This window comes from Anomaloglossus baeobatrachus, chromosome 1 (assembly GCF_048569485.1).
Source record: "Anomaloglossus baeobatrachus isolate aAnoBae1 chromosome 1, aAnoBae1.hap1, whole genome shotgun sequence".
Taxonomy (NCBI): Eukaryota; Metazoa; Chordata; class Amphibia; order Anura; family Aromobatidae; genus Anomaloglossus; species Anomaloglossus baeobatrachus.
This window is the reverse complement of record NC_134353.1, coordinates 293,364,490-293,387,726: the sequence shown is the minus strand read 5'-3', so window position 1 is coordinate 293,387,726 and position 23,237 is coordinate 293,364,490. Positions and strand designations below refer to the sequence as shown.

The 23,237-nt window shown below is 41.0% G+C and overlaps 1 protein-coding gene across 1 annotated transcript in view; it reads left to right on the top strand.

The window, feature by feature from the left end:
* Nucleotides 1–23,237, top strand: part of LOC142291993 (venom factor-like) — a 353,454-nt gene that overhangs the window by 40,268 nt on the left and 289,949 nt on the right. Inside the window, exons 5-8 of the mRNA XM_075337006.1 lie at nucleotides 168–256; nucleotides 6,926–7,008; nucleotides 18,247–18,334; nucleotides 18,436–18,535. Coding sequence (XP_075193121.1) covers nucleotides 168–256; nucleotides 6,926–7,008; nucleotides 18,247–18,334; nucleotides 18,436–18,535 — 360 coding nt within the window. The remainder of the gene's footprint in view (nucleotides 1–167; nucleotides 257–6,925; nucleotides 7,009–18,246; nucleotides 18,335–18,435; nucleotides 18,536–23,237) is intronic.

Here is a 23,237-nt window from a genome sequence, read left to right as displayed (position 1 = left end):
AGGTTTGGTCATCAATTTCGGTATATTGGAAAACCCCTTTAATACATTTCTTTTGAGAACACAGAATACTGAAATATTTAGTAAATTATACTCATTGTTGTACTGTTTGTTCTATCTAAAAAATGTAGTATATGCTGGGTATTTATACACATTTCTCCTATTTTTAGAACCCAAATGGATTAATTGTTCATAAAGAGGAGAAGAAAATTTTGAAGGGATTAACAGGACTATCCTTAACGATTCCAGAGCTAGTTACGTAGGTTATCCTATTTATTTATTTATTTTTTTTTTTAAAGGGAACTTTTCCGCTTATTCATGCTGACAAAAGTGTGGGCAGCATGAATCAGTCATTGGCTGTATGATCACAACCAGGTATGTTTCGCTCTGAAATGCTGGGCGTTTTAGAGAAAAACATAGGTTTATTAGCCACCAGGAATCAAGCAACACTGTAGACTGGAAGGATAGATGGGAGCCTGGCAGTTTCTGACCTGTCAGTCTCTGTCAGCGTTCGGGGATAAGCCACCAGTGACCTGCCTGTACGACTAGTGCACAGTGTGGCTTGGTCCCCGGTGGCTATTAAAGTATGTTTTTCTCTGAAATGCCACAGCGTTTCAGAATGAAATATACCTGACTGTATACAGCCAGTGGCTGATACCTGCTGCCCACGGTTTGAGCAACATGTATCAGCTGACAGGTTCCTATTAAGAAATGTTATATTACTGTAAATATACTGTACATCATATATACAAACATTGTAAAAAGATATACAAATAGGCTCTCATGAAAGAAAGCAACTGGAGATGACTACCCTATAAATCAGCGTCCAACGCCTTGCAACATGACTAAGGATGCAGGCCTACCAGTATCTTCTCGAAAACCTAGAGACCGATGTAGAGGACAGCTAGTTTGCCCATATGATCAGTGATCAGGTGAAGGCCATGGCCATGGCCATGACTGATTTAATAAAAGGTTTGTCTCTGATGAGACAACACATTTAACCCTTTCGTCGGCAAGCCTGTTTTCATCTTCCTAACTAGGCCAAATTTTACAATTTTAATTTTATTGACCAGGGTAACTTTATGAGGTACTAACACTGGAACTCTTCAACATATCCCAGTGATTATGTGATTGTTTTTTTATGACACATTGTGTGACACCCCTGGACTACTCAGGTCGTCACAGGGTACTGCACAAACTGCCCTCCCCGTGCAGTGTTCAAATCCCTCATGGTTCTGGGTCCCCATCTTGCAGTACTGCTTCCGACAGCAAATCAAATCCTAGATACACCCTGCACCACACCCACCAGGCACACCAGTGGTCTTCTTAAGCTGAATAGGGCCGCCCACCTAGGGGTCACGCTCGGAGGTGGAAGGTGTTAGAGCAGAGAAGTGGTGACCCTTGAGCTGAGAGGAGCTATCAGAAAGCTGGGAGTAGTGGCTCCTAGGGAAAGCTGACTAGGTTGCATACGGTCTGGGCCTAGAGGAGTCGGACCCCTGGTCACAAGGGATTGAGGCTAGGTGCCTTGGACCTGTCAAGGAGGACGGTCAGCAGCCTGGTCCTATCACTGGTCTGGGACCGAAGGCACAGTGGGGTACACAGACCCTAGGTCGGGGAGAAGCTTCAGGCAACCCGGCAATTAACCTGCGGAGAATAGGATCTTTATGGACTGTTCCCACCAGATCAGAGATCGAGGGCACTAGCGCAACGAGAGGGATAGGGCTTTCCACACAAGTGGCCCACTGAAATCACTTATCCACAGTGGAGAGCAGGGCCCGGCAAGTTTCAAGCTACCGGGCCACTATGGAGAATCTACACCTTGTGCCAGGAGGCAGGTCACGGATCACCAGGCAGTGCTGCAGGGGACGGGACCCGGACAAGCTCCCCTCTGAGAGACAACGACAGTCAGAGACTTGGTTTACCCGGTTGTCAGAGTCTGCTTATTTGCTGAGTGAGTACCTGAGTGACCCCTGCACGGCATCCCCTTATCATCCCATCCAGAGTCCAGGGCCCTTCCCCTACTCGTGGAGGGCAACGAAACCTTGCTGCCCCACTCCATCATCCCGGGTACTCCCAACGGCAGCGGCGCTATTCCCTAATTACCGTACACCACGGGTGGTGTCACGAACTACTACTCCCCTGTAAATATCCCCCTTCACATTTCAGTGTGGCCCTTAGCCCCACGGGTCCGGAGACCCTCAAGACACAAGCAAGCACACCCACGGATCCGAGCGGTGCGATCCGCTGTCGGGGCGGCACACATTGTACTTCATGTTAGTGGTAAATCTTGGTTGAAATGATTTGCATTTCTTTAAAAAAATATTGAAAATTTGACAAAAATGTGAAAGTTTTGCAATTTTCAAATGGAATTTTTATAACCTTAAACCAGATAGTTATAATCACACAATATATAACATTCACCACATGCCTACTTTATATCAGTATAATTTTTTAAACACTATATTTTTGTGGTTAGGAAGTTAGAAAGGGGAAAAGTTTATCAGCGATTTGAATTTTCTTCAAACAATATTTATAAAACCAAATTTTTTTAGGCACCACATCAGAACTGACTTTGAAGGGCCTACTTGACTAAAATACTCCATTTGAAAAACTGCACCCCCTCAAATTGCTCAGAACCACATTCAAGAAGTTTATCGACAACAGGAACTAAAGCAATGTGGAAGGAAAAAAATATTGTGTTTGCAGAGCCACAAATTTGCCTAAACAAGGGAGCTCCCCCACAAGTAACTCCTTTTTGGAAATTATACCCATCAAGGAATTTAACTAGATGTGTGGTGAGCATCTTGATCCCACAGATGATCAAATAACATTGAGCCGTGAAAATGAAAAAACACATTTTTTCCTACAAAAATGTTTTTTAACCAAAAATGTTTAATTTTCAGAAGAGTAAAAGGAAAAAATTGACTGTACAATTTGTTGTGCAATTTTTCCTGAGTACACCTATATCCCATATGTGGTGGAAAACTACTGTTTGGCTGCATGGCAGAGCTTGGAAGGGAAGGGGCACTGTTTAAATTTTTGAAGCTCCATTGTTTTGTCCTCCCTACACGGGCCCTGAGGTGTGTGAAGTTTGACAGGCAGCTAAACTTTCATCCATCATAGCTCAATATGGAAACTGTTGCTTGAAGTTTGTGTATTTATTGAGAATTAGTAAATGTGGTGAAACTAGGAACAATAAGATATGTACAAATCAGCACGTGTATAATACAACAGGGAAACATATATACAGATGCCTGTACAATATACATACAAATGTACAAACAGCTTAAATCTTGCTTAGTAAATGCAGCTAACTAACATAGAGAGCGTACAGCCCATGAGATGGCAGCAGAACATAGACTTCCTTACCAGCGATTCGATCACAAGCGGAACAAGATGGAGAATGTTCTCCGTATGTGAGTCATAAGAAAATGTACCGCAAAGGAGAGGAGAAAAGAGGTATGAAAAACAAGACTAGTGCTGATAAAGTTTGGTCACTAGAGGGAGCTAAAGTACTGTAGACAACCTAATAAAGAAAACATATATGTACAGCAAATAAGCACAATAAAAACACATTAAATGCAGAAGGCAGAACATCCATTATGGCTGGAATGGATTGTGGATGCCTTGTCACCTTGTATTTCCGTTTTTCAATTTATGGGACTTCAACTTTAATTAGCCGTTTTTCTGGTCTAGTACATTGCAATGCATTGAATCCCTTACATGCAGACTCCAGTGCAACCCACGCAAGTGATACTGGTTTCTCTGCTAGGGATTCAACTCATTTAAGATGAAGAGAAAAACTTTATTTCTGATGGTGAACTATGTTTACAGATTCCCTGTTAGTCACAGTAGTGTATATCGCTTTAGATATATAGTCCCTTTAGATCTGGCTATGCTGGCTATATATATATATATATATATATATATATATATATATATATATATATACATACATATACACATATATGCATATACACATATATATATATATATATATATATATATATATATATATATATATATATACACATATATATATATATATATACATATATATATATATATATATACACATATATATATATATATACACATATATATATATGTATATATATCTCCAGTATATACAGTATAGATAGATGTATAATCTAACTGTGTATATATATATACATCTCGATATATATATATATATATAACAGTGCAGATCAAAAGTTTGGACACACCTTCTCATCTCTAGAACACCTATTAAGAGGAGACTTTGTGCAGCAGGCCTTCATGGTAACATAGCTGCTAGGAAACCACTGCTAAGGACAGGTAACAAGCAGAAGAGACTTGTTTGGGCTAAAGAACACAAGGAATGGACATTAGACCAGTGGGAATCTGTTCTTTTGTCTGATGAGTCCAAATTTGAGATCTTTGGATCCAACCACCGTGTCTTTGTAGAAAAGGTGAACGGAATGACTCTACATGCCTGGTTCCCACTGTGAAGCATGGAGGAGGAGGTGTGATTGTGTGTGGGTGCTTTGCTGGTTACACTGTTGGGGATTTATTCAAAATTGAAGGCATACAGAACCAGCATGCCTACCACAGCATCATGCAGCGGTGTGCTATTCCATCCGGTTTACGTTTAGTTGGACCATCATTTATTTTTCAACAGGACAATTACCCCAAACACACCTCCAGGCTGTGTAACGGCTATTTCACTAAGAAGGAGAGTGATGGGGTGCTACGCCAGATGACCTGGTCTCCACAGTCACCAGACCGGAACCCAATCGAGATGGTTTGTGGTGAGCTGGACTGCAGAGTGAAGGCAAAAGGGTCAACAAGTGCTAAGCATCTCTGGGAACTCCTTCAAGACTGTTGGAAGACCATTTCCGGTGACTACCCCTTGAAGCTCATCAAGAAAATGCCAAGAGTGTGCAAAGTAGTAATCAAAGCAAAAGGTGGCTACTCTGAAGAACCTAGAATATAAGACATATTTTCAGTTGTTTCACACTTTTTTAAGAATTTCATTCCACATGTTTTAATTCATAGTTTTGATGCCTTCTATGTGCATCTACAATTTTTAGAGTCATGAAAATAAAGAAAACTCTTTGAATGAGAAGGTGTGTCCAAACTTTTGGGCTGTACTGTGTATATATATATATATATATATATATATATATATATATATATATACAGTGCCTACAAGTAGTATTCAACCCCCTGCAGGTTTAGCAGGTTTGATAAGATGCAAATAAGTTAGAGCCTGCAAACTTCAAACAAGAGCAGGATTTATTAACAGATGCATAAATCTTACAAACCAACAAGTTATGTTGCTCAGTTAAATTTTAATACATTTTCAACATAAAAGTGTGGGTCAATTATTATTCAACCCCTAGGTTTAATATTTTGTGGAATAACCCTTGTTTGCAATTACAGCTAATAATCGTCTTTTATAAGACCTGATCAGGCCGGCACAGGTCTCTGGAGTTATCTTGGCCCACTCCTCCATGCAGATCTTCTCCAAGTTATCTAGGTTCTTTGGGTGTCTCATGTGGACTTTAATCTTGAGCTCCTTCCACAAGTTTTCAATTGGGTTAAGGTCAGGAGACTGACTAGGCCACTGCAACACCTCTTGAACCAGACCTTGGTTTTCTTGGCTGTGTGCTTTGGGTCGTTGTCTTGTTGGAAGATGAAATGACGACCCATCTTAAGATCCTTGATGGAGGAGCGGAGGTTCTTGGCCAAAATATCCAGGTAGGCCGTGCTATCCATCTTCCCATGGATGCGGACCAGATGGCCAGGCCCCTTGGCTGAGAAACAGCCCCACAGCAGGATGCTGCCACCACCATGCTTGACTGTAGGGATGGTATTCTTGGGGTCGTATGCAGTGCCATCCAGTCTCCAAACGTCACGTGTGTGGTTGGCACCAAAGATCTCGATCTTGGTCTCATCAGACCAGAGAACCTTGAACCAGTCTGTCTCAGAGTCCTCCAAGTGATCATGAGCAAACTGTAGACGAGCCTTGACATGACGCTTTGAAAGTAAAGGTACCTTACGGGCTCGTCTGGAACGGAGACCATTGCGGTGGAGTACGTTACTTATGGTATTGACTGAAACCAATGTCCCCACTGCCATGAGATCTTCCCGGAGCTCTTTCCTTGTTGTCCTTGGGTTAGCCTTGACTCTTCGGACAAACCTGGCCTCGGCACGGGTGGAAACTTTCAAAAGCTGTCCAGGCCGTGGAAGGCTAACAGTAGTTCCATAAGCCTTCCACTTCCGGATGATGCTCCCAACAGTGGAGACAGGTAGGCCCAACTCCTTGGAAAGGGTTTTGTACCCCTTGCCAGCCTTGTGACCCTCCACGATCTTGTCTCTGATGGCCTTGGAATGCTCCTTTGTCTTTCACATGTTGACCAAGTATGAGTGCTGTTCACAAGTTTGGGGAGGGTCTTAATTAGTCAGAAAAGGCTGGAAAAAGAGATAATTAATCCAAACATGTGAAGCTCATTGTTCTTTGTGCCTGAAATACTTCTTAATACTTTAGGGGAACCAAACAGAATTCTTGTGGTTTGAGGGGTTGAATAATAAATGACCCTCTGAATAAACTTTTCACAATTTAAAAAAAAAAAAAAAGAAATAACATTCTTTTTTGCTGCAGTGCATTTCACACTTCCAGGCTGATCTACAGTCCAAATGTCACAATGCCAAGTTAATTCCGAATGTGTAAACCTGCTAAATCTGCAGGGGGTTGAATACTACTTTTAGGCACTGTATATATATATATATATATATATATATATATATATATATCTATCTTTTATTGTATTGAGCTGTTAGCTTTGTGTTTTGTTGAAGTAAATTATCTCAGACTGGAAACTGCATATTCTTTTTGGTCAATGTACTGTATTTATGTTTATTTTATGGTCTACTATAATTTCAGCTTTGGCACATGGAAAATCATTGCAAAATTTAAACATGCACCACAGAAAGAATATGCCACACAATTTGAAGTGCAAGAATATGGTGAGCATCTATTATATTGGTTAGTAATATGATTGGTCCTGAAAAGAAGAATGAGATGACCGACTTGAAGTAAATCAATCTGGTGTTGATTGACTTTGAGTCAAGTTTCCTTAAATTCCCTTAGTAGGTCCCAGGATTTTAAATTTGAACAATTTGCAATTTGATTTGCAGTGGACTTTAAAATAAACAAATGGCCAGCATTGATTCACAAACTGCTGAAGACTCAAAGCAGGCTAGTGTCATCAGTTGCTGCCATGAAGGGTTTGCCCATAATGCCCTTCAGCTTTTTCATCAAGTGGTCAAGCGTAACCGATCCGGGGGTGCCTATCACAGACAGTATAAAAAATGGAGCCTGGCCAAGGAGCACCACTTTATACTTGTACAGTGTTGAGGATAGCAGGTCAGAGCACACCGCTCATTCAACATATCGATAGAAAGAGGTCTAATGTTATCTTCTTGAGGTGGGCTACTTTCAGTGCTCAAGCAAATAAAATTTGAGGTGTCAGTTTGTGTGTGAATACTAATGCAAAGATTCAACTGATATATCGGGAAGTGATGAAACTGTTTCAGCACTCTGTGTGATCTTCACACACTGCAAACAGGGAGGGCAGTATTAAACTCCTCAGTACTATTTTTGTAGATAAAACTAAATCCTGAGGCTGTTTGTCCTAAAAAAAAGATCTCCATATTCCAGAATTTTTATGTAGCAATATGTATATGTTGTATGGCCTCTAGGCGTCTCACTACTTGTATGTGTGCACCACAAGCAAGTGGGAACTCGCTGGTACTGCAGACAGAGTGCAGGCAGCAGAGGGAGATGTAATGGTTGACAACAGCACCTAATAAAGAGCCTGAAGATCTGCACTGAGTGTGATTCCAGAGATACACTGCAAACAGAACTTGGTGGTAGCTGGGCATGGAGACACTGGAAAGAGGAGTTTACTCTGTATGTGGATCTGACAGTGGACCCCAGTGATGTCAAACATAAAGCAAAGCTTTTTTTTTTTTTTAACTTAATTGGGGAAAAAGTCAGAGAACTAGCTCAGACCTTACTGCCAGACACAGACCGCCTCGTCCTAGCAGACATTGTGGAGGCATTTGATCAACATTGTGACCTGAAGAGAAATGAGACTGTGGAGAGATACAAGTTTTTCACAAGACAGCAGGCGGATGGTGAAAATGTAGACAGATATGTGACAGAGCTGAGGACATTGGCTGCAACATGTAACGGTCTCCTGAAGCAGTTACTGAAACACGTGTCAGGACCGGTGCCACACCTTGGACGGCAGGCTTTCCCCTTCAGCCCTTTTCTACTAATATACAGGTAGGCTTTTTCACTCTGACTGACTACCACCAATGCACTAGGGATTTAATCACCTCCTATTTTCCTTGCCCTATTTGCATTAGTGGTTTTCCTTATGATTTTGCCTCCTGTGGCTATTGTTGGGGTCAGCCTCCCGTCCTCTCTGTGGGAAATTTCTCCTCTCCACCTCTCTTACTGGTTTTTATAACTATTAATCACTCTTCTACTGTGATATTTACACTGTTTTATAAATAAATTTTTGTACAATAAAATTGACATACTTTCTCAAACAGTGTTTGGATTACTTTTCTTGTACTAGCATGGTATAGCCCCCTGGTGTCTCTGTTCTCATTCTATTATGTTTTGGGGTACATGCATTTTACTATTATGAGGTCCGGCCGTCCTGGTCATCGTTTTCTCATTGGCTGCAACATGTGGCTTTGGGGAAATCAGAGATAGCCTCATAAGAGACAGAATTGTATGTGGCATCAAAGACATTTGCCTCAGAGAAAGATTACTCAGAGAGGAAGAGTTGAACTTGGAGAGTTGCATGCAAATCTGCAGGGCTGCTGAGCTGACAAAACACAGCCTGAAGATAATGGCATGCACCAGTGATAATGATGATGATGATAAGGTACATGCAGTATCTATGAAAGGAAAGACAAGACCAAGCTCCCCTATAAGCACGATCCACTGCAAATATAGTGTTAAAAGACATGAGAGAGACAAAACCAAATGTTCAGCATTGGCGAAACCTGCAGGTCATGTGGCAAGAAGAATAATTTCTCAGTTGTCTGCCGGCTGGGAACAGGCAAACAGCATAGACAGGTCCACACTGTGACACCAGACACTGACAGTGCAGAGGACATTACATGGCTACAGCTGCAGCCTGCAACAGAGAATGTCAATGTAATCAGGCAGCCAGTAGTCAAGGATGCCAAGCAGCTCTATGCAACCTTCCTGTTGGATGAGAAGCCCATTAGATTTCAGCTGGATTGTGGAGCAAGCTGCAATGTAATTCCAAGTGGTCTGCTGAACAAGCAGGTTTCCATTGAGCCAACGGACAAGGTACTGGTGATGTACAACAAAAGTGTTCTGAAACCTATGAGGACATGTAAGCTCAAAATACGGAACCCATGTAACAGGAAAAGTTACAGAGTTGAATTTACCGTGCTGCATGGTGGGAACCATGTACCATTACTTGGAGTAAAAACAGTGCAGGCAATAAAAGTACAGTCTCAAATCATTATGTCTGTTGAAGTTTCCCAGGATATACAAAATCCCAAACTAAACGCAGAGCGCAATTTGGACTTTCAAAAAATAAAAAGTAGTATGCTGATTTATTTGAAGGTGATGGGTGTTTTGAAGGTAAATACAGGCTAGAAATTGATAAAACCATGCAGCCTACCAGATTACCTCCAAAAAGAGTGCCTGTAGCTTTAATGCAACCACTGAAAGTAGAGCTACAAGATTTACAGAGAAAAGGCATGATAGAACCAGTCCAGAAGTGCACAGATTGGATCAGCAGTCTGGTCATAGTGCAGAAACCATCAGGCAAGTTAAGAATATGCATTGATCCGAAGCTACTCAACAAGGCGCTGAAAAGAAATCATTACCTGATGCCAACATTGAATGATGTTCTCCCAGATCTATCAAAGGCTAAAATATTTTCTGAATGTGATGTCAAAATGGATTCTGGCATGTGGAAGTGACTGAAGAATCAAGTTTATTGACAACATTTTCTTCACCATTTGGACGCTATAAATGGCCGAGAATGCCCATCGGACTAAAACCTGCTCCGGAGATGTTCCAGCAGAAATTGATGCAGGCTTTGGAAGGACTTCCTGGAGTAAAAACAATAGCAGATGATATCCTCATAGTAGGAGAAGGTGAAGACATGGAATCTGCAATCAAGCATCATGATCAGAAGATGATACAATTTTTGGACCGATGTAGAGCAAAACAAATAAAGCTGAACTTGGACAAGTTCAAACCCCAAAAATGACAGAAGTTGCATATAATGGACATCTTCTGACCTCAAATGGTGTAAAAGTGGATCCAGAAAAGGTGAGAACAATTCAAGATTTGCCACCCCCTACTGATGTGTGTGGAGTACAACGATTTCTGGGCATGATAAATTATCTCTCCAAATTTTGTAAGCATCTGTCAGATATGTGAGCCACTGAGACAGCTAACCCACAAAGATGTGCTCTGGGAATGGACAGAAAGCCAGGAAACTGCTTTCCGGTCAGTAAAGAAGGCTATTGCAGATGCAGCAACCCTAAAGTATTTCGACCCAGATCAAGAAGTGGTACAATGTGATGCTTCAGAAAAAGGCCTTGGAGCCACACTAATGCAGAACAAACGGCCAATCGTGTTTGCAAGCAGAGCCCTAACAACACCAGAGCAGGGATATGCTCAGATTGAGAAGGAGCTACTGGCTATGGAATTTGGGATGGAGAAGTTTCACTAGTACATCTATGGTTGACGAGCAATGGTGCAGTCGGATCACAAGCTGTTGGAGAGCATTACAAAGAAACCACAACTAAATGCCCCAAAGAGATTACAGTGTATGCTGTTACGACTTCAGAAATACGATTTTCACATCTGTTACTGTCCAGGAAGAGACTTACAGATTGCAAATACTCTAAGCATAGCATACCTACTCGTCACAAATGATGAGGAGAATGAAATTGAAACCATCAATATGTGTGACTACCTGGCAGTGTCAAAAGACAAGTTGAAGCAAATACAGACTTGCACAGAAAAGGATAAAATTCTCCAGATATTAAAGACTGTCATCTTGTAGGCCTGGCCAAAGTACAAGCAACATGCACCAAGGGGATTTTATCCATTCTTCCACATAAGAGATGAACTGTTAGTGCAGCAAGGAATCATCTTTAAAGGAGACAGAGCTGTTATACCAGAAGCTCTCAGAAGAGACATACTGGAAACACTGCACTCTTCTCACTTAGGCAGGGAAGGATGTCTATGGCGAGCACGAGAATCTATTTATTGGCCAGGAATGAATGACTACATTAAAAACTATACAGCACAATGTGAAATATGTGCATCCTGCAGTGATAAGCAACAAAAGGAGACATTGCAACCTCATGAAATTCCACAGAGGCCTTAATCAAAAATTGGAACAGACATGTTCACATGGCATGACAAAGAATACCTGATTACAGTGGACTACTGTATTTGTCTAACTTTTGGGAGGTTGATTTGTTACAGGACCCCAGTGCAAGAACAGTGATTAAAAAAACTCAAGGCCCATTTTGCCAGGTATAGCATTCCGGATATCGTATTCTCTGACAATGCTGCTCAGTTTACTTCAGAAGAGTTCAAAACCTTAAGCAAGAGATGGGAATTTGAACACCAGATTTCTTCGCCAAGATATCTGCAGAGTAATGGCAAAGCAGAGTCGTCAGTAAAAACGGCCAAAAGACTCATGCAAAAAGCAAAACAGGTAGGTACTGATGTATATCTGTCTATACTGGATCATAGAAACACACCCACCCAAGGCATAGACAGCAGTCCGGCACAGAGGCTCATGAGTAGGCGTACAAAGACACTCATAGCAACCGCTAGTCATCTGTTAAAGCCAAAGTTGGTGGGAAACGTCAAAGCTCAACTAAAGAAAAATCAAGACAGGCAAGCTTTCTATTACCATAAATCTGCAAAGGATCTGCCAGATCTCTAGAGGAATGATAACATACGGCTGCAGCCAAGCAGCAAGTATGACAAACACTGGCAAAAGGCAAAGGTTGTCCAGAAATTAGGAACTCGGTCCTACGAAATTGTAACAGAAAACGGAAGAAGCCTAAGGAGAAATCGGAGATATCTGAGGAAAACACAAGAACAAGATGATTCATGACCTTTTGAACAGTATCCTGACACCCAAGACAATGAGTCAGCATGTACAAGCCAAGTATCAACAGTGCCTGCTGACCATCAGGGTGAGGATGCTAGCCAGAGACAGGCAATATCAGAAGGCATATTACCTGAATCAGAAGAACTACCAGAGGTGGACAGTGACTCTTCTTATGTTACTAGGGCGGGCAGAATGATCAGAAAGCCTGCGCACCTCAAGGATTATATCTAACTGTATATATTGTAATTAACTCTTACTTGGTCAGATAACTGTTGTGTTTATTATGTTAAATTGTTCTTCCAGTTAAAAGAGAAAGGATGTAGCAATATGTTATATGTTGTTGGCATCTAGGGGCTTCTAGGGGTCTCTTGTATGTGTGCACCACAAGCAAGTGGGAACTCGCTGGTACTGCAGACAGAGTGCAGGCAGCAGAGGGAGATGTAATGGCTGACAACACCACCTAATAAAGAGCCTGAAGATCTGCACTGAGTGTGATTCCTGAAATACACAGCAAACAGAACATTATATTTACCCTTCAAAAAAAGAAATAGAAAAACATTAAAAGTTACACGTGTTTTAAAGTTTAGAGACAACTGAATAATGTATGACACCTATTTAGTAACTATAATGTAACACAGCAGGGATAGAGCAATACTATGTACTTACAATTGCTCATTTTGCCTTTCTACACAGTTAATTCTTTTGTTTTCCATCAGGTCTATGACGTCATGTGATTAAAAGCTGACTATCTGAAATTTTCTATGCTATATATAGAACCAGGAAGTCAATTTTCCCTTCATGAGTTATGAGCCGCTGCAAAAATCAATGGTAGTGGAGGAGGGGAGCAGTGCGGTCAGGAGTTGAAGAGGGAATTACTCATGCAGGGACAAGAGGCTTTCTGTCTTTACAAAGAGCTGAGAAAAGAGAAGAATTTACTGAGTAGAAAGGCAAAATGAGCAATTTGTAAGTACACAGGGCTGTATTCTATGATGATTTCAATATATTATGAAGATAAAAACTTTGATGGCAGTGCTTTTTTAAGGGATATTACAGTAATGCTGTTGTTGAATTATCCTTTTTTCTGTCATGTGAACTTTGTCTAGCATTTCTGGTTTATTTAATATTTTTCCTGGGTGGGTTTACTGTGGTAAGAATGTTTTAGACACATTAAAAGGGTGGTTCACCCATATTTTTTATTTTCTAGATCTATATTATGTTGAGAAACAATGTTTTTCTCAAATAACTTATCTTGGCAATAGTGCCTGTGAGAGGTGCTACTGCGTAACGCTGTTCCCCGCTCCGTGACCCCCGGGCTCCATGAACTCGGGGATCTGGTGACATCACGTCAAGTTCCTGACACCGCGGCCGGCCGCAGTGTCCGTGAGTGATGGGCTCTGGGCGGTGTTTCACCACTCCTCACAGCCCATCTGCTTCTTCCTCCCTCACAGCAGAGCGCTGCAAGCAGGAGACACACTGGGCTGTGACAAGCGGTGAAACACCACCCACAGCCCAGTGAGTCACAAAGACTTGAGCCCAGCCGCGGTGATGTTATGTGATCCGGAACTTGACATGACGTCACCGGATCCCCGAGGTCACGGAGCCTGGGGGTCACGGAGCGTGGAGCAACGGTCTGCAATAGCGCCTCTCACAGGCACTATTGCCAACATAAGGTATTTGAGAGAAACATTGTTTCTCAATATATCGATCTAGAAAATAAAAAATTTGGGTGAACCACCCCTTTAAATGTTATTCTTATGTTAAAAATGTTTATTAAACCAAAGCAGCAAGGGCAATAGATGTGACAGCACGATAAAAAAAAAACACATATCACAGAAAAAAAGTGAGACCTGCTAGCAGAAGCAACACCTCCAGCACTGATGGCATCAACCATCTCTGCAGTAGTAGTGACAAACACAAATCACATACTGTATGGCCTCCTTTGCCTTTAACAGGTCTCTTGGAATGGAGTTTACCATGCTCTCCATATTTATCATGTAAAAAAACACTCACCAGTATGCAAGAGGTGATTGGGAAAGAGCAGTTTGCATATTCATTCTTGCCCACTGTCCGTGAGGAACCCTCAAGATCCATGTTACATGCTGCAGCATTTAAAGGAGGAAGAGAAGGACCAGCAGCTGGTGAAAATAGAGGGGGACATAGATCTGGCACAGACATGGAATGAGGCTTACAGTCATAGTGAAAATGATGTTGACGACACTGCTCATGAGAATCAACTGTTGCAGCTGGATGATGAAAAAGAACCAATGGGACTCTCAGCCATTCTGGAGGAGTTTGCTGTGATGATGTATTAACATAAAGCAAAAGCATGAACATTGAATAACCATGTTTTTAGACTCTCACCATAAAAGCATAATAGGGATTTTTTTTACTTCCAAAAGGGAATATAAAAAAACTGAGTGGACGCCTGCCACCTGCATGACTAACAAGCAGATCCCTTTGCAATCCCCATATACACATATACACAGTGCTCCCCCAACTGGGTCAGTATTAAGGCTACACCAAGCCGTCAAACCAGCAGCAACAGCTGCAGTATATTGGACATGATGGACTAGATATTTTATCTGCTATTACAGCAACCAGAAGCACTTCAGCAAACAGAGACACTCAAGCCATTCATTTGTTTGGCAGATATCCTGAGCCTCATTCCAATAGACTTCAGGGTCAACAGATTGGACCCATGGCAAGAATTGGTCCAGTTTACTATGTCATGTCTAATTTCCAGTCTACTACCAGACAGGGTACTCAGCTCTGTTGATTGCTTTGTAGCACCCAAGCGGACAAGGTTATCCACCACAGCATGGAAAGTCTAATATATGAAAAAACAATCAAAAATAGATCAATGCTGATTTTCATTCACCTTCAGCTGAAACCAATGATTAAATTGGCTATACCATCTACCTGCCAGACTGTCTATTAACTGTGTTCTACACTGTTCTGCAGATGCCAGTGCAAATGGCACATGTTCAACTGGGCATCATGGGATCTATACTGAAGCACTGTTGCTGTTGGAGCTGCCACTTATGCCTGCTTTACACGAGTCGATCTATCGTGTGATAGCACGAGCGATCGTACCCGCCCCCGTTGTTTTTGCATCACGGGCAAATCGCTGCCAGTGGCGCACAAACTCGTTTAACCCCCGTCACACCTACTTACTTTTTGAAGTGGGAGGGACGTTCGGCATCACATGGCAGTCGGCCAATAGAAGCGGAGGGGCAGGGATGAGCGGGATGTAAACATCCCGCCCACCTACTTCCTTCCACATAGCCGCGGGTGCCGCGGGACGCAGGTAAGCAGTGTTCATCGTTCCCGGGGTGTCACACGGAGCAAAACAATTTTATAAAACCTAGCGACGAGTACACGACTCATGATTTGTGAGCAATACTGCGTCGCTAGGAGGTGTCACACGAGACGACATCGTGTACGATGACAGATGTGCGTCACGAAAACCGTGACAACGACGATGCATCGCATGATCGGTCGTTTCGTGTAAAGCCCGCATTAAACTGTCAGACATCTCCTTGCCTGCTGTATTATAATTCGGTACCATGTGGCTTCTGCCACTGCCGCAGCAGTGCACAGCCATGTCAGGCATGCAGCTCCTGCTTGTTACTGTGTTTTATAGTGCTATACTGCTGATGCTGGGGCTGCTGTTGCTACTAGAGATGAACGAACCCTTGGAAGTTCGGTTCGATGCGTGCAGCAAACCGTACCTCCACAGGTTCGGACTTGGCTCAAACAACAATGGAAGTCACTGATTGCCAGTGCGGGTCTCCACCCACATGCAGCCAACCATAAGCAGATCACTTCCGGATGCAGGTGGGCAGGGTTTTTTCATTTTTTGGGTGGTTGCACACTACATTTGATTACGCTGTTGTTACCCGTAGTGCGAGCTGTTCAAACACTGCAAGCGTCTCATAGTGGGCAGAGCACCGAGTGTACCTACGCACAGCGATGCTCACATGAGTGAAGTTCATAAGTAAAACACCCAAACTCCTATTTTTGTTTTTAAAAGTAAGTGTTCAGCAAAAAACGGAACACCGAACCTTGGGTTCACTCATCTCTAATTGCTACTTCTACGCTGCCAAACATCTCTTTGCCTGCATTGTAATATTTTTCCACTGTGAGGCTTCTCATGCTGTTGCCACACAATCACAACAGTCACAGATCTCCTGGATGCACAATGTGTTTTATGGTGCTTGAATATACTTCTGGGAAGCTCACTATCGCTGAAAATAGAGTTCCTTTCTTAAAAAGCCTGTCGATGAGCCATTGCTTCTTCACTTGAAAATACCTTGCCTTTCCATGCTTTCTAACAAAAAAAAAAAGTTAGATATGGATGGCTTGAGTCAATTTGATAATAGCGAACTTGTTGTGGATCCTAAAAAAAGGATCATTTTTTTACTCTTATTTAAGAAGCTTTTATTTCTTCACTTTTAAACCAGCACACCTGTTTTTGATCCTTAAATATTTTTTGGACGGCTTGTTAAAAAGCTATATAAAGAACAAAGTTCTTGATACTCTCCAAACAGGGATACTTTTTCACCCCACTCTGAATGAAAAAGCCACGGCTTCTCCCATTTGCACCACCTGTGTATAAATACTAGCAATGTAGGCATCAGCCACAAGAATGCATAATTTTTGGTCCATTTTACGATTTAAATAGCCTAAAAAGTATGATTCGGCAATGTGCAGATAAATAGGCTGTTGAGTACTATTGGTTACTTCTCGTTTTCTCCAAACCAGATAGGTTGAAGACACTAGGGTATTAGTAAGGCTTTGGTTCTGTGAAAGAGTTGAAAAGGAGGTCAATAAAATCCTAGGAGACCTCAAAGTTTTGTGCAAATCTTTTCTGGTCATATAGAAGCTCTGTAGTATTAAAAATTTGGCGCAAATTTCTTAATGCAAATTGAATTTTTCAGGAAAATTTGGCAAAGTGGTTGAATTTGAATTTCAAAATATTCACTTGGCTTATTCCTACTGCATGTAGCATTGCTGTCACACATTTAATTTTCATGCATGTACAGTGGCATGCAAAAGTTTGGGCATGACTGGTCAAAACTACTGTTCTTGTGAACATTTAAGCAACTTGAAGGTGAAACAATCAGTAAAGGCATATAGTTAAAGATGACACATTTCCTTTGTATTTTAAGCAAAATTTTATATATACTCATCTTTTACATTTTTAAAATTACAGTTTAGGCACCCTTGGAGATTAGTGTGCTCAGATAACTTTGATCAAGCTTTTAGACCTTAGTTAAACTGTTGGGGTTGTGGCTTGTTCACAATCATCATTAGAAAAGACCAGGTGATGCAATTTTCACAGCTTTATCAAAACCCAGTTCAATGAGTTTGCCTGAAATGAGTTCATTGAGTTCACTTGAGATCAGTTCATTGAGTTCCCTTGAGGTGAGTTTATTGAGTTCACCTAAGGTGAGTTCACCTGAGATCACTGCTGTGGTATTGTGGAAACTTCCAGCTGTCACCTCAGGTGAACTCATTAATCTCAATGCCGAATTACTGGATTAGGCTATGTGTGCACATTGAGGTTGTTTTTTCTTTTTAAAATAAAGGATTTTTCTGTGTTTTGTGTTTTCTTTCTTTTTTCTTACACGATTAGTAATGGGGGGTCTCATAGACCACTGACAATTACTAATCCAGGGCTTTGTAGCAGGAACCGCTGGAACGGTGCCAACATGGGAGGTGAGTATAAGTTTTTTTATTTTAATTGAGCCAAACATGGGGAAGGAGAATGGGTTGTTACAGTAGTGGATAACCCAATTAACTATTTAGTAAATGTCAGCTGATTCTGTTGATTTTGGCTAGCAATGTTATATATATAGGAGAAATTCTATTGGATTTCAACATGTCTGATACTTTGTTACTACAGGACATCTGTAAGCCCTTTATTCCTGTCTCTGTATGGAAATACATAGACACACTAAATCATCAAAAGCAATATTTGTTTATTTTTTTATATATACATTTGTTGTCACCTTTTTAACAAAATTATTTTTCTTATTATGTATTTTCGTCACAGTGCTTCCAACTTTCAATGTTGAGCTGGAAACAGATAAGAAGTTTTTTTATTATAAGGATGAAGAACTAGTCGTAAATATTAAGGCCACGTAAGAAAATGTTAATTCTTAGTATTGAATCCTATAACTACTTATTTGGAATTATAGAATACATATTGTACATTATGCTGATATCTATTATCTTCATTTAGGTACCTATTTGGTCAGACTGTAAATGGGTATGCTGTTGGCATATTTGTTTTGTATAAAGATACTTTGAAGACCATACATGGATCTGTGCAAAGAGTGGAGGTATAAAATGTTATTCGTTTAAAAAACAATCAAACACACAAACAATATGTAGTATGAAGATAAAGTGTCGGAGAGAGGACAAGTAGCATTCAAATTGGTGATTTTACGCTGTCTAATGAAAACGTGGATTCTGAATGATCATTATTCCATTAATTGTTTTTAAAGTGTATCTATCATTTCATAAAAAATGTAAAATATTATAGGTTCTGCATAGAGTTTCTGGTAGGTGGGGGTGGAGGGTCCGAATACTGAGACCCTCACCAATGGTAATTACACTTTAACAATTTACACACAATTTAGCTGAAGTGCTAGAAATGCAGTGTGAACAAAGCCTTAGTTTGCACGCATAACTTCTTTTGTCCATCACTTCTGTTTCATGAGACTGTATACAATGTATTGACATTTTGAAGTACAGTGGAACCTTGGATTAAGAGTATCTTGGTTTGAGAGCGTTTTTCAAGACAAGCAAAGCTTTTTACAACTTTGTAACTTGGTTTAAGAGCAATGATTTGCAATAAGAACAAATTCCCACCATACACACTTCTGGTTCCGTCCTTTCACCACACTCTGACCCGCTCTGGAGGTAACTTTCTGTATGTATGTACTGTATACAGTATACCATTGTACAGTACAGTATATACTATGAGGAAACCAAAGAGACCAGGAGCTTTTTAACAGGCAAAGTACAAAAGTTTATTTAATTTAACAATAATCACACAGTATCACTGCAAGATGAAAGGACATACAGATTAAAATTGTGCTGTGAAGGGGGAAAAACACCCATGAAAAGTGGGACAGAGGGGTACGCTCATAAGCCTATCATAGACATAGGTTTTTTTTGGCCAGACAAGCTCTAAATGAGCAAGGATGCAAAGAGTATATCCAGAGTCTTAAGCCATCAACTTACCCATTATTACAGAGCGTCACACCTGCGTCCCACAGTTCAAACAGACCCAACCAACGCGCGTTTCGCGTCGCACATCTCAGCTTCCTCAGGGCGGGTTTAATTCACAACCCCAAAACCGGATCTTAAATATAGTAAAGAATAGTCCAATTGGTTATCCCATACATCAATCAAGAAAGATCGCTAATGCGGCGCATGCGCATCGCAAACGGAACGTCCACTTCCGCTCCGCTCGGCAATGCACAGAGAGAAGGTACCCGGAAATCCAGGTAACCAAGGACGCTATGCGTCACAGCTCTCATCATAGATGCGCCGGACGAGTCAGAGGGACGAATCGTAGCTGTGACGGGCATGCGCACAGCGACCTTTCTGAACATAGAGAAATGTTCTGAAGACCGACGTGCAAGGGATATACCACTAATTCTGCAGATAGTTCTACCTATATAAAAGTGACAGGTGCAGCAGGGACAAGTACCGTAACCACAATATGGAAAAGTGAGAACATTAGATTTTTATAAAACACGGGAGTACATCATAAAGGATAAAAAGAGGAACATTTGTTATAATAAATGAGAAGCATAAACCAATTTCTGGCTCTCCTCCAGGGTATTAGAACTTTATCTGTTGATAGTAGTCAAATATATCAATGTTCCCGTATTGCTTTCTCTCTTTTTTCTCACATTTTCTCCTCCTTTCCCTCTCATCACTCCTCCATATCTGAGTCACGTTATGGATCCTATGAATTGGGGTTAAGAATACAGGTTTTAGAAAACGTGTAGCACAAAAAACAAAGGTTTAAAATCCAAATTTAAAAACTGGCAGGGGCATATATCTTAAAAAACAAGTCATAGGAATAGAGGGGAAGGAAAAGAACCTCACAGAATTATTATAAGAAGGGCGCAAAATTTGCTGCTTCATTAAGCCCCAATGGGGCAACAGTATCCAACCTAATGATCCATCTCATTTCTTTCTGTGCCAGAAGTTTTTTAACATTACCACCTCTTATTCCCAGATGGATCACATCTATCCCTCTCTAAACTTTTGTACTTTGCCTGTTAAAAAGCTCCTGGTCTCTTTGGTTTCCTCATGCTATTATGGAGTGGCTATCCTTTGTGATTGGTGAATAATGATGGAGATGTGCCTTTTGTTCAAATATTTAATACAGTATTTACTATATCTATCCATTTACATTTGTGGATACAGTATTGTACTTTCTTATTGATAACCAGTACAGCACATTGCTTGTACTGTACCTCCTCCACACCAACAATTCTATGTGGTAATTATTCTAATTTTCTGAGATAATGACTTTTGGATTTTAATTGGCTGTAAGCCATAATCATCAACATTAACAGTAATGAACACGTGATATAGATCACTCTCTGTGTAATGACTCTATATGATATACAGTGCCTACAAGTAGTATTCAACCCCATGCAGATTTAGCAGGTTTACACATTCGGAATTAACTTGGCATTGTTACATTTGGACTGTAGATCAGCCTGGAAGTGTGAAATGCACTGCAGCAAAAAAGAATGTTATTTATTTTTTTATTTTTTTTTTAAAATTGTGAAAAGTTTATTCAGAGGGTCATTTATTATTCAATCCCTCAAACCACAAGAATTCTGTTTGGTTCCCCTAAAGTATTAAGAAGTATTTCAGGCACAAAGAACAATGAGCTTCACATGTTTGGATTAATTATCTCTTTTTCCAGCCTTTTCTGACTAATTAAGACCCTCCCCAAACTTGTGAACAGCACTCATACTTGGTCAACATGGGAAAGACAAAGGAGCATTCCAAGGCCATCAGAGAAAAGATCGTGGAGGGTCACAAGGCTGGCAAGGGGTACAAAACCCTTTTCAAGGAGTTGGGCCTACCTGTCTCCACTGTTGGGAGCATCATCCGGAAGTGGAAGGCTTATGGAACTACTGTTAGCCTTCCACGGCCTGGACAGCTTTTGAAAGTTTCCACCCGTGCCAAGGCTAGGCTTGTCCGAAGAGTCAAGGCTAACCCAAGGACAACAAGGAAAGAGCTCCGGGAAGATCTCATGGCAGTGGGGACATTGGTTTCAGTCAATACCATAAGTAACGTACTCCACCGCAATGGTCTCCGTTCCAGACGAGCCCGTAAGGTACCTTTACTTTCAAAGCGTCATGTCAAGGCTCGTCTACAGTTTGCTCATGATCACTTGGAGGACTCTGAGATAGACTGGTTCAAGGTTCTCTGGTCTGATGAGACCAAGATCGAGATCTTTGGTGCCAACCACACACGTGACGTTTGGAGACTGGATGGCACTGCATACGACCCCAAGAATACCATCCCTACAGTCAAGCATGGTGGTGGCAGCATCATGCTGTGGGGCTGTTTCTCAGCCAAGGGGCCTGGCCATCTGGTCCGCATCCATGGGAAGATGGATAGCACGGCCTACCTGGAGATTTTGGCCAAGAACCTCCGCTCCTCCATCAAGAATCTTAAGATGGGTCGTCATTTCATCTTCCAACAAGACAACGACCCAAAGCACACAGCCAAGAAAACCAAGGCCTGGTTCAAGAGGGAAAAAATCAAGGTGTTGCAGTGGCCTAGTCAGTCTCCTGACCTTAACCCAATTGAAAACTTGTGGAAGGAGCTCAAGATTAAAGTCCACATGAGACACCCAAAGAACCTAGATAACTTGGAGAAGATCTGCATGGAGGAGTGGGCCAAGATAACTCCAGAGACCTGTGCCGGCCTGATCAGGTCTTATAAAAGACGATTATTAGCTGTAATTGCAAACAAGGGTTATTCCACAAAATATTAAACCTAGGGGTTGAATAATAATTGACCCACACTTTTATGTTGAAAATTTATTAAAATTTAACTGAGCAACATAACTTGTTGGTTTGTAAGATTTATGCATCTGTAAAATAAATCCTGCTCTTGTTTGAAGTTTGCAGGCTCTAACTTATTTGCATCTTATGAAACCTGCTAAATCTGCAGGGTGTTGAATACTACTTGTAGGCACTGTATGTGTTTCCCTTATTGTATTGAATTACTGAAATAAATTAACTCTTTGATGATATTCTAATTTATTGAGATGCACTTGTATATGAGTTTTATTACCATGTATGGACAATAATTTAGAATACCCCAACTGATACTACAAGTACGATTTTGTTTGTGGTTGTAATTTCTATTAGTTTATAGTTTTTGGTTACTACATTAACAGAGGATAGATTGTGACATGTAGCTCCGTGGCTTTTGCAATTTTATGTAAGTAATTAATTATAACACTGTGCAGGGGCGGACACAGATAAAAGAGGGTCCATGAGCAAGAAAAGTCTATGGGCCTTTTGCAGTTCCATAGCTCATCATAATGCACTCTCTTGAAGTACAAAAAAAGACCCCCTTACCTCTAGGGGCCCCATGTGGTTGCACATTTTGCACTATTGGTATGTCTGCCCTTGCCACTGAGAATCCCAAAGAATTATGCACTTGGGAACCTATAGATGATGGATTCCACTGTGTGCCTAAATGGATTATTTTGGCACACAGCATGAGATTAGCTCATCTTCCTCAGTTATATATAAATGCTGGTTATTAGTGTAATTGTTTATACTTATGGTGATTACTCTGGCCAACACTGTAGTATGTATGTCTATGTGCACATGTATGTGCTGACTGTGCTTATGTTGCGAGTTTATATGTGTGACTAAATTAGGTGCATTGGTGTAGGATGTGACCATAGCATGGTCTTAAAAGGTTTTTCCCACGAACAAAGTTCATTTTAAAGTTTTATGTAATACATCTTGAAATAATAAT